Source organism: Spermophilus citellus (genome assembly GCF_964194105.1).
Source record: "Spermophilus citellus genome assembly, chromosome: 6".
In the NCBI taxonomy this organism is placed as follows: Eukaryota; Metazoa; Chordata; class Mammalia; order Rodentia; family Sciuridae; genus Spermophilus; species Spermophilus citellus.
Genome location: NC_138187.1, coordinates 76,705,768 through 76,718,749, shown reverse-complemented (window position 1 = coordinate 76,718,749; position 12,982 = coordinate 76,705,768). Strand labels below are relative to the sequence as shown.

The following is a 12,982-nucleotide window of genomic DNA, read 5'->3' as shown; positions in this document are numbered from 1 at the left end:
GTTGATTAGTATTATAATGGTTTACCCATTTTTGCTGTTTTGTATAACAAGTAAAATTATTCTGGTTTCTATGCTGTATGGTAAAGAAATTTCAAGACTTCTTTATGTTCACAATCTGAAACAACTAGATTCATCACGTTAAGAAATAACCAGAATAAAATCACAGGAAATAGAATATTTTATTGAACAAGTAGAATATTTTTTTGAGATACTCAGATATACAATGAAGTTAAGTACTGATTCTGATTCCATGAAAACATTCAATATATTCAGTGAGATTTTTTTTCTTCTGGGGGAGGGTAAAGATTATAATCACACTAGTATTTTTTATCTCTTCTTTTTTTACTTTTGTATGAGCTTAGAAAATGCAATTTTCTATAAACACCACATATTGGATCAATCTTGATCTTGATGCTACTGTTTGAGATGATGAGATATGGTTTCCAGGCTTCCTGATGTTTTGCCATAAAAGGGATTTGAGAAGGAGTATACAGAACTCTAAAGAGGAAACACACATTTAAAAGGTTAGGAGTTCAGGCATTGAAATAAGAAACTTCTGTAAGGATCATGCAGAATGCAGCAAACTCTTAGTGGAGCTCCTATGGAGTAGCTGAGGCTTCCCTTAGTCTTCTCCCAGCACTTCCAGCACACGCTTCTAGACCTCTGACACAGAACTAGCCAGTGTCTTTCCAGGGTCCTCTAGACAGAATGGACCTCACCTCTGGTAGGATGGAGGAATGCAATGGCCAGTATTTTTATTGATTTTTTTTTAGGGTTTTGGTTTCACTAAACCTGCTGTATTGAATTAAGTTAGGCTAACAAACAAATAAAAAGTATTTAAAATAATCAACAGCATCAAGTCAGTAGAATTAAGAATTACAGACTATATCAGAAAGTCTACAATATGGGAGGTTCTAGAGAACAAACTTTTTAAAGGATAGTAGAATAAATTGGACATTATTACTCTGTGTACATATATAATTTCATACAACCAGAAGAATGAGAAGTTATACTCTATTTAGGTATGATGTGTCACGATGCATTCTATTCTCATGTATAACTAATTAGAACAAAAAAATACAAAAAAAGGAAAGAAAATGGAATCTAGAGATTGAAAAAAGAAAAGAAACAAACAGTAACAACAAGAAGCACAAAACCCCAGATATAAATCTCCATCCTTATTTGTGAGACAATTGAAATAGGTGACACACTGAATATTTGATGGGACTAAGACATTATGGTGAAATTTTCAGGTATAATACTGTGGCTATATTTGTTCAGAAGTCATTTGTCTTTAAAGTTACAAATAAGGTTTGACAGATGAAACTAACTGCCATTTGGAATTTACTTAAATATTCTCCAGGGTGTCAGGGAGCAGGTAGCAGAAGAAGTTAAACAACATGTTTTTGGGTTGGTCATCACTGATGTTGGCCAATAAGTGCATGGCAGTTCCTTATATTCTCTCAATATCTGTAGCAGAAAATAACTTTAACCATTCTTCTTTGAATAAAATCTATTTTTTATTTTATAATGTCAAGGAAAGCAAACTAACTTAATGAATATAAAGTCATTTCTTTCTGAAACAATGGAATTCAAAACAGCAACAAAGGATAAAAGATGTGACAGGCTTTCTTTTTCTGTTCTTACTGAAAAGAAAAAAGAATGTGAAAAAGGAGTGATTTTTCTTTTATCAGAATAGAAAATAACAAGAAATCACTTTGAAGTTTCCCGAGAGTCATCGATTGCACAGCCATATGTATACACAGTGAAAACTAGCTTGAAAACACATTGAAAGGTATGTCTTTGATTTAGAACTCTTCCTATGTGTGCTGAGAAGCACAGACTGGAACTCTGGAGAAGCTGTCTTCTCAGTGGAAAATAAAGAATGCAAAATAACTTCCAAGCCACCTTTTAATTACTGTGAGTTAGTGAGATATTAATATTACAAAAAAATTTAAAAGAATTCATTTCAATTTCTATAATATTTGTGTCTATCAATAATTAGAAGTTAATCTAAGCTGAGAGTAAAAAAAGATAACATTTTGTTTTCTTTACTAAAATTGAAAATATTTTTATATTACACCTTCCAGCTTTGGTTCCTTAAACAGTTTATGCCTGTATTTATTTATTATTCATTAAGTAGGACCAGGCTTCCCTTTTGCTTTGTCTTGATTCACTTGACAAATCAAATTATTCTCTTTATGTATGGAAAATATATTCCTTCTTTAAGAAAAAAAAATTTTAGTTGTCAATGGACCTTTATTTTATTTATATGCAATGCTGCGGATTGAACCCAGTGCCTCACATGTGCTAGGCAAGCGCTCAACCACTGAGCTACAGTCTCAGCCCAATATCTTCTTTCTTATTTTTGTTTCTGCCAAAACAATACTAAAAGTGTGAGTCACCTCATTATTGAAGAAAACACAGAAACTAAAAATTCAAGGGTGTATTAGACTTCAACTATGTCACCCAAGTCTTTGAAACTACTAGAAAACATTTGATCTGACCCCTTGCTACTCAGTTTTCAGCAACAACAAAACAACAAACTGCTTATGACTTATTTTTCATTAAAAATAATAAGGAGAAATAAAACTTTGGTTTTCTATATCCTCAGTTTTACAAGAGGATATAGAAAAAGAATCAGAGATAACAGTTGTGAAGCCAGATGTAAGAAAACACTCATAGACAGGAGGAAGAGGTGTGTTCTGACAAAATGTATTTCATATCCAATGAATGCCCATATTAGCTCTGAAAGAAAAGGATGTGATGTTGGTCGAGGTGTAAAAAGTGTCAATTATTCAGGATCATTAAGTTCTGGAGATCTAACGTACAGTAGGGTGATGACATTAACACTGTATTATAGACTCTCGATTTGCTCTTAGAGTGGATCTTAAATATTCTCACCACACACATGAATTAAGCATGTTTGGTGTTGGAGATGCTAATTAGCTTGATTGTCATAATCACCTCATAGTGTATATGTGTTTATTAAAAGTCACTTTGCATAACTTAACTATATACGGCTCTCATTTATCAATTGTACCTCATCAAAAGAGATGAATCACACAGAAATGAAAATAAGGAAGGAAGAAGGGAAAGAAGAAAGGAAGATAGGTAGGAGGAACAGAGGGAGGCAGGAAAGGAAGGAAGAAGAAAAGAACAGAAAGGTGAATTTGTATGCAGGTAGGAGAGAGATTTTCCCTGACATTTTCTCTCTAGTCCGATTGTGACTTGGCTGATAGGGGCATTCCCTGAAAAGAGTTAGGAAAAATGTAAAGCATTTCCAATTCTATTTTCGTCTTTGTTATCAGGTAATGACCCTCACTAGTCACAATAAGTTTAAAGTGACCACAGAGTGGGATCCTTCCTTTAGTCTTTTGAGAATAAAATGAAGAACACTCAATGAAAAGTTACTGTGAATAGCTGAGTAATTCTCTGTGGGCTAAACTGATTTTTTCCAGATTTCTCAGCTCTCTTTGAGTATGAACAGTGACCACAAAACCATTTAACATTGAACTGACTTTACAAGCAGATTGAAGCTGTCCTGAAATGGAAAATTTTCATTGCACATTTTTAGAGACTGAAACTCCCTTTTTACCCCTCAATCAAAATAGCTACTCTGAAACATTTCTCTTAGCCATGATGCAGAAACAAATCCAAACAAAATTAGTTGGGTATGTGGGTTTTTCTGTGTGTGTGTGCACACACACACATGTCTCTGTGTGTTTTTGCCTCTGAACTAATCTCTTTGCTATTGCTACTTACCTCTATTTTCTCTGGGTTACTCCAATTCCCATAAACTGGATTGACAAAGGCACAGTTTCCACTTTCCTCAGTTTTCCTTAAAGCACACAGAGCCACCAAAAATAAATGTTAATAAATAAGTATTGACATGCAGCAAAGTAGAATTGCAGGTCTTTGTTAAGTAGGAACCTTGAGAGACACATTGTCTAGCCAGCATACTGATTTTCATGAATTTATTACCATAAGTAAAGTTTTATTTATTTTTTTAACAGGACCCCAAGACAACCAGCAGATGTAATCTGAACTCTGAGTATTTGGATCCAAATAAACCCAAGCAAGTAAAAGTGGCATAAGTTGGTCTTAATATTGATTTCTTAAAATATTACTCATGTAATTCTAATAACACACTATCAAAAAGAACAATGTAATATGAAGCTAAACTGGTCAAATGCAAAGGTCATCAGAAAGTTCCTCAGACTGCAAGAGTGCAAGACCACTACTTCCTGAATGATTTTTCTATGACAGTGGCTGTTGTAGAGACTTATAACAAATGAGCCCTAGTCTTCAGTATTTGGTGGGGTGTCAGGCACTGGGAATTGAACTCAGGGGCAGTTGACCACTGATCCACATCCCCAGCCCTATTTTGTGTTTTATTTAGAGACAGGGTCTCACTGAGTTGCTTAGTGCCTCACTGTTGCTGAGGCTGATTGAACCTGTGGTCCTCCTGCCTCAGCCTCTAGAACCACTGGGATTACAGGCGTGCACTATTGTGCCCAGCTAGTCTTCAGTATTTTTATTAGCAAATTTAAATTCAGGTGTTTTGCAGAGTTCTTCAGTAATGCTTCCTTTCATGAAAATTATAAAAAGACATGTCCTTGGGAATCTCCCATATTAGACTAGATCTGTGTAACTCACTATAATTATCTGAGTTCCTAAATAATGATCATTTTCTTTTTATACTTTTTAGACTCCTCAATAAACAAGGAACCCTTAATGATTGGTTAAAACCAATGTAGAAAAAGTGTGCATCACAGAAACAAAAATAACATAATAAATAACTAAATGTACCCTAAATACAGATGTAAAGAAAGGTCCCATGCATCTCTCTCTCTCTCTCTCTCTCTCTCTCTCTCTCTCTCTCTTTCACACACACACACACACACACACACACACACACACACACTTGCACAAACACAAAATGGAGAATGGAAACCAATTCTGGGAGGATTTCTCATGTCTTCAAGGCAGCCAGGAGAAAAAAATGTATACAGTGCATGAATATTTTTGTCTAGTTAAGGTATAATAACAGTTAATAAATTTGTTAATAAGGTATCTCTAAATCGTAAAAGAAAAAGTAGTAAAGAGGAAGTTCTTACTCATTTGATTTTTATAAAAGAAAATTCCCAGAGGCTTCACTTCCTGTTGTCATCTATGAAAACCACAAGATTCTTTTCTAAGAAATAACAGCATTGCTGAGCCTAACACTCCAATCTGGGTAATTATGTTTGGCTGGCAATGTGATCACGCCCAGGAGTCAGTGTCTTCTAAGCTTTTGATTTCCACTGGTTTTAAGCAATTGGCTTAGATATGCAACAGATTAAATATTTCACTCTCAGGGAGGCTACATTTTGGTTATTGATGAATAGCGCTACCCATAGCTATTTTGTGGGTTATGTGAAAAGTCATAGTTGCACACTTACATGAGTCAATAAGTATGTGCTAATTCTTTAACCACTAATAGAATACTTACGAGTTTCTCCAATTACATTGAATAAATCATTTTTGACTCTTCCAAGACTAATCTATGTTAAGTTCTCAGAGGAGTAAGCTCAGGAAATGATATGGTTAGTGCATTCAGTAGGCAGGGCTGCTCTCAAAGTGAGACTGGGAAGGAAACAGAGGGCAGCTTTGAAATGTGTCAAAATGCCAAAATAAGAGCTTGTCAAGAATAATGAACATAAAGTAGGAAGAATCAAGACAGAATGGAAATTAGAAAGTAGGTTAATATGGAACATCCAGAGACACCAAGAACTGAGCAAAAAAAAAAAAAAAAAAGGAATCTAGGCTGAAATCAGGCATGAAATCAGAAGCAGGAGGAAACTCAACCATAGGGCTAGACAGAACAGATGGTGTCAAGTCCAGGCAGGCAACTAGAAACTGAAGGGATAGGCTTGGCAGTCGACTGCATAGAACTGAGGCACAAACAGCATGAAGGATCTTAATATGAGGCAATCATTTTGGCTTTGGACTGCTGAGACCCCAGATGACCCAGGACCAAGACTGGCAGGTAGAAGTCAGGTAAATTGACAAAAGTTTCCAGCCATGTTAAATTACTATCAAAGCTACTTTTCTTTTAAAAGGATTTTAAAGTTTTAAATAATTTTCTATAAAAATGAGAATATTGAAGATATCTGGATACTAGAGATTGGCTGAACCCAAAGTAGAAAGCATGGCTTGAACATAAAAACAGGTAGTGCAATGAGAGGAAAGGGTCAGTGTGTGAGTAGTGGAAGGTGACAAATTGTAAATCCTCCTGCTTCAAACTTTATTAGCAACCTCAAACTACTTCGTTTTTTTCCCAAATCAAAGGAATAGCTCTCATACTTAGGAATCTCTGGATTATTATGCTTAAATTTCAATGTGTTTCTATTTATAAGCTAAAATATCACCCACCAAACATATGTACTTGGATTAAGTAAAATTTTCATGTCATTCCACATATTTACTATTTTGAATTCTGATATAATTTTCCATCTTCATTGATCATCTGTTTGATAACCAAATACAAATTTCACTTAAAATGGTAGTTTCTTAGATGAAAGAAAACGTATTTCTTTGATTATGAAGTTTTCTGCCAGTTTTACCCTGAATAATGCGAAAGTCTGCATCAGGGTAAATCTCATTTCATTTATTGTATGTGTCAATAGGCTCTTAAAGAGTTGAGGTTCCAAGAAAACATAACCATCTTGGGAAATGAGCAAGGAACTGACACAGAAATTCTGAGAGAGGAAAGAAAGATGCACAGATCACATTAGTTTTCCCCCTATAACTTTTCATGCATTCACTTAAATTATTATTAAGGTCCTGTCATATCAAATGTAAAGAAAAACAAAAATAATAAACTAAAAACCTGTCTATGTTATATTTAGTAAACATTAACTTTGAGATGAATTTTTAGCTTATATTATTTGTTTTCAAAAGCTTTATTGAGATGTAACTCATCTACCATAAAAATTCACACATTTAAAATATAAAATTTGATGGGTTATGGTAATATAAATTTTATTATTTTTTGTTACTAATCTTGAAAATTGCAAAATATATGTACCACAAAATTTTCCATTTTAACTGCTTTTAACTTACTATTCAGTGTTATTAATTTTTCCCAGTGGTGTGCAACCATCACCACTGTTTCCAAAATGTTTTCATCACATCAAACTGAGACTCCGTATTCATTAAGCAATAACTCCCCACTCCCCTCTACAACTAATTCCTGGTAACCTCTAATCTACTTTATGTCTGGGTGAATTTTCCTATTCTAGGTACCCATATAATTGGAATCACATAACATTTGTCCTTTTCTGTCTGGTTTATTTCACTTAGCATAATGTTTTCAAGGTTATCATATATCAGAACATTAATCCATTCATTGTTTATTAGTATCACGTTATAATGTATAGGCAATAATTGGTTTAATTCATTTGTAAATTGATGGATACTTGGTTTATTTTCATCTTTTGGGGTCTTATGAATAATGTTGCCATGAACATTCGGGGATAAACACCCATTTGAGTCCTATTTCAGTTCCTTTGAGTACTAGGAGTGAAAAACCCAAACCACGCAGTAATTCTATTTTCATTTTTGAGAAACAATCAATCAAACTGTTTTACATTGTTCTGTACCATTTTACCTCCCCTCCAATGATTTATGAGGATTTTTATTTCTCCCCATCTTTACCAATACTTGTTGCTTTCTATTTTATTATTATTATTCTTATTGCCATCCTAGTAGGTGGGAAGTAGAATCTAGTTGTAGCTATCATTTGCATTTCTCTAATAACTAATGTTGAATATATTTTTATGTATATACTGACTATCTGCAAATTTCTTTGAAAAAAATGTCTATGCAAGTCCTTTGCCCATTTTTAAATTGGTTGTCATTTTGTTCTTGAGTTGCAGAAGTTTTTATATATTTAAGAGATTAATATCATCAGAAACATGATTTTCAAATATTTTCCTCCATTTTGTAGGTGGAAGATACAGCATTATCATCTTTTAAATATATTATTTCTTTAGCTTTTGTACATAGGATTTTGATCCATTTTGAGTTAATTTTTATATAGGATTTGAAGTATGGATCCAAATGTATCCTTCTGCATGTAGAAATCAACTTGTCTGTTGAAGAGATTATTCTTTCCCCATTAGATGGAATCAGCACCCTTTGTCAAACATCAATTGGCATAGATTATACGAGTTTTATATTTGGATTCATTACATTCCACTAATTTATATTGTATTTTTTTGCATGCTAATATCTGTTTGTTTACTCTAGCTTTTTGGTAAGTTTTAAAATTAGGAAGTGTGAGCTTCAAGATTGCTTTGAGTATTTGGTATCCCTGCAATTACACATTAATGTAGGATCTATTCCATTTTTGTTAAAAAGAAAAGTCTGTTTGAATTTTTAGAAATATTGCCTGGAAGCTGTATTTCACCATGACATTAGTGTCTTCCTTTCCATGAACTCAGGATGGATTTTCATTTAGTTAGGTTTTTAAAATTTTCATTCAGGAATGCTGATTAAATTTATTCCCAAGTATTTTCTTTAGTTTGGATGTTGACTGGCAATGAAATTACTTTTTAAATTTTTCTGATTATTTATTTTTGATAAACAGAAGCACAAATGAATTTTGAGTGCTGATCTTGTACTTTCTATTTTCACTGAATTAATTGATCTCCTCTAGCAGCTTTCCTGCGGATTTGGAGTTTTCTGTATATAAATGTCATTTGTATCAGCATACTATAGTGACACAGCCACAACAATGTTTATAGCAGCTCAATTCACAATAGCTAAACTATGGAACCAATCTAGATGCCCTTGAATAGGTGAGTGGATAAATAAACTGTGGTATATATACACAATGGAATATTATTCAGCAATAAAAGAGAATAAAATTATGGCATTTGTAGGAAATGGATGGAATTGGAGAATATCATGCTAAGTGAAGTAGCCAACGCCCAAAACCAAATGCCGAATACCATCTCTGATAAATGGATGCTGATCCATAATGGTGGGGACATGGAAAGAATGGAGGAACTTTGGGCAAAAGGGAGAGAGGGCATCTGGGCAGAAAAGATGGTGGAATGAGATGGACATCATTACCCTAGGTACATATATGATTGCACATATGGTGTGACTCTACATTGTGTACAACCAGAGAAATGAAAAGTTGTGCTGCAATTGTGTACAATAAATCAAAATGCATACTGTTGTCATATATACATAATTAGAACAAATAAATTAAAAAATGTCATTTGCAAATAGAGAATTTTATTCCTCCCTTTCTAATGTGACTACCTTTGATTTCTTTTCTGTGTATAATTGTATCAGAAAAGGTTTGCTTTTTGATAAACACATTTATCCTTGGCTTAAAGGGACTATAAAACTTTTCCCAGTACATATTAAATTCGAATTCTAGTACATGGAGAAAATTTTCATGTCAGTGTTTGAAGTTTTAGAGTAGAATCTGTTTGCCACTTAATGTGAACATCTTTAGGTAAGTAAATAAATGTTTCTCTAGGCTGAAAGGAACACAATAGTGGTAGTTGCCGCAGTCTTGGCTGGGCACAGAATCACGAGCCAATCAAGCAGGAACAAAACTTTATTTTGAAAAAGCCGCTAACACTCTCAGCGCCAGCAAGTCAAAAACCGGTCCTCCCACGAGGGTGTCCGACCGGAACCGCGCGCCGACCGGAACCCCCCCGTCTCCTCCCACCTCCTCCGGAATTCCCTCCTACTATCCTTCCCCAACCAATGGGAACTCTCCAGCAGTCCCGTAAAGTCCCGTAACTTGAGTCCGGTAGCAGGCCAAGGTGAACAGCGGGAGTCCAGTTTGCATATGAATGTAAATTTTAACATAATCATCTCAGTGGCTAGCTGGCGTCACTTTACAACCAAAGGTGCCATACATCGTATATATGCTTGTGGCTCCTAGCATCTGCCCCCTTCTGTTTAATTAAGCAACAAGCAATGTGGCTAGGGACCGTGCCTGGTAGGTTGTCCAATTTAACATATGGTTCTTACCCGTCATGGGAGAACTGACCTTTAGGCGTCAGCTTCCTGTCTTAGGTTGAATCCACTGTAATCAGAGCAACCCGTCGCTGACTACCGGTCCAGCATTCAGCCATGCTTGTGGATAGGCCTATGCACCAGTGGGGGGGTGAGGTTCTTGCCTCACCTCTGTTGGCCCCCAAATTTAGCCTTGGTGCCAGTGGGGGGGTGAGGTTCTTTGCCTCACCTCTGTTGGCCCCCAAATTTAGACCATCACTAGTAGAAGGGAGGAGGATACAGAAATGCCACGACACCAAGCCAATTGACGGCTCCTTTGGAAAAATTGCGTCACTGGTGACACCATCAGCAAAGATATGCCAGTATTACCACAATAAACATGGGGTGAGCTGGCAAGGAAATTGCATCACTGGTGACACCATCAGCAAAAATATGCCAGCAGTACCACAATTCGGTGCACCAGATGATATTTCACAATGTATGCAACTGATATATAGTCCAGGCAAGTTCTGCAAGCAGTTCAAATTGGAGGAGTCTATCAATATGTCCATATCCTCCCAAAGTAAATCAAGTCCTTGATAGCATTACTTGTTGAGTTATATTCATTGATGCATCAGTTTATACAGTTTACTGTGATAGCTATCATAGAAGCTGTAGTTTGGTTTTATCTCAGTCTTCACTGGAATTGGGATGGAGATGGAAATTCTGGCAATGATGGTAAAGAGACATTATCCTGAACAGAATTATTAAATATAATAAAAAGAAAAGGTGAAAGTAAACAAACAGATCTGTTAAACTCCTTTAAAAACAATCCTTAACAGCCGTTTACCAAATTTAAATTAGTAAACAAACAGATCTGTTAACCATCTTTAACAACAATCATAAACAGCTGTTCACCTAATTTAAATTAAACCATATAAATCACGTGAATAAAGAAAAAATTCGGATCCATTTTTTCATGAGCGCTCCTCATATAAGAAATATGGACATACACACATACAGACATACAACACAAAACAGAAGTGTGCACACAACATACAACACATAAGACAATAGTAAATAAAGGCCTTGTAACTATACTTAGGTGAAATCTCCATTGCAATGTTTAAAAACTCCACAGTCAAAAAAAAAAAAAAAAAAAAAAAAAAAAATAAATAAATAAATAAAAAATAAAACACAGTCAAAAAATAAAACTGATCAGAAAAACATTAACCTAGGTTTGTATGAGCTCAAAAATAAAATAGAACTTTATGATGTGGAAAAATGCAATAATAAAATAGATACTGAAAAAAAAAAAAAACCTTGGTTAATCACTGTCGCAGATGTAAGAATAGCCAAGCTGGAGCTCTGGATGTCAGCTGTTATGGATTTGAGTCAAATCATCTTCTTTTTCTGTAGAAATTGTTTTAGTTAATCTCTCTGGAATCCAAATCGGTTGCTGTTCATCCTGTGGGAAAACACAGACAGCGCCCCGATTCCAGACTATCACTGGATCCGGGCCTTTCCATTGTCCTGTTAGAATATCTTTCCAAAGTACCTTAGGCTTATGTACATTTTTGGGGTACAAATGTCTTTCCGCAGCACTAAGTCCCGATGAATCTAAATTTAAAAAGTTTAGAGTAAAAAGGGTTATTTTAAGTTTATCTTTGGGGGATATATACCCCTTTCCAATTCCCTCCTTTTGTTTTAATAAGTACATTTTAATAGTTTGATGAGCTCTTTCAACTATGCCTTGTCCTTGTGGATTGTATGGAATTCCTGTTATGTGAGTAATACCAAATGATGAGCAAAATTGTTTAAAAGAGGAGGAAGTATAACCAGGACCGTTGTCCGTTTTTAACTGTTTTGGAACGCCCACAGTGGCAAAATTTTGTAAGCAATGAGCTATAACATCTTTAGTTTTTTCTCCGGCATGAAGGGAGCCCATCAAAAATCCGGAAGAGGTATCAACTGTAACATGTAAATATTTTAATTTTCCAAATTCTGGCAAGTGTGTGACGTCCATCTGCCAAATATGGTTAGGTATTAGTCCTCTAGGATTGACTCCAAGATTAACTTGTGGTAAAAATGTCACACAATTTTGACATTGTTTTATTATATGTCTGGCCTGTTCTTTAGTTATTTTAAAACGCTTTTGTAAAGTATTAGCATTGACATGGAACCTTTTATGAAAATTTATAGCTTCTTCTATTGTGGAGAAAATATGTATGTCATGTGTAGATTTATCTGCTAGTTCATTGCCCATACTAAGGGCTCCAGGCAATCCTGTATGTGCCCTGATATGACCTATGAAGAATGGATCTTTTCGGTCCCAGATTAGACTTTGTATAGCGGAAAACAAAGAGAAAACAGTAGAGGAAGGGGAAATCCTACCAGCATCTTCAAGGGAATTAATAGCATTAACTACATACTGACTATCAGAAAATAAATTAAATACAGAATCTTTAAACATCATAAAAGCTTGTAATACTGCATTAAGCTCTACCTTTTGAGCTGATTGTTTGGGTACTAAAAATGTAAAAGTTTGATCAGGAGTAACTACTGCTGCTGTACCATTGTTTGACCCATCAGTGAATATATTTGGAGCATTTATGATAGGGGTTTTTCTTGTCATTTTTGGAAAAACTACAGGATGCTTAGACCAAAAAGACAACAAAGGATTAGATGGTAAGTGATTATCAAATGAAACACTAGTTTTACACAGGATTATTGCCCAAGTATTTAACTCATTAGCTAACTCATCAATTTGATCCATAGTATATGGAGTAATAATTTTATTGGGAGAAATCCCAAACACTCCCTTAGCTGCTTTTATTCCTTTGAGTATTAATTGTCCTACAGCCTCAGGATATCTAGTAAGAATAGTGTTAGGGGAATAAGATAAATGTATCCACAATAATGGACCTTCTTGCCAAAATACTCCTGTAGGAATATTTTTTGTTGGTAGTACAAT

At 34.9% G+C, this 12,982-nt stretch overlaps 1 protein-coding gene across 1 annotated transcript in view; it reads right to left on the bottom strand.

Annotated features, from left to right (window-relative positions):
- Window positions 1-414: 414 nt before the first annotated feature.
- Window positions 415-12,982, bottom strand: part of MALRD1 (MAM and LDL receptor class A domain containing 1) — a gene marked incomplete at both ends in the record, with an annotated part of 684,412 nt that continues 671,844 nt past the window's right edge. Inside the window, 2 exons of the mRNA XM_081298191.1 lie at window positions 415-498; window positions 3,766-3,841. Coding sequence (XP_081154317.1) covers window positions 415-498; window positions 3,766-3,841 — 160 coding nt within the window. The remainder of the gene's footprint in view (window positions 499-3,765; window positions 3,842-12,982) is intronic.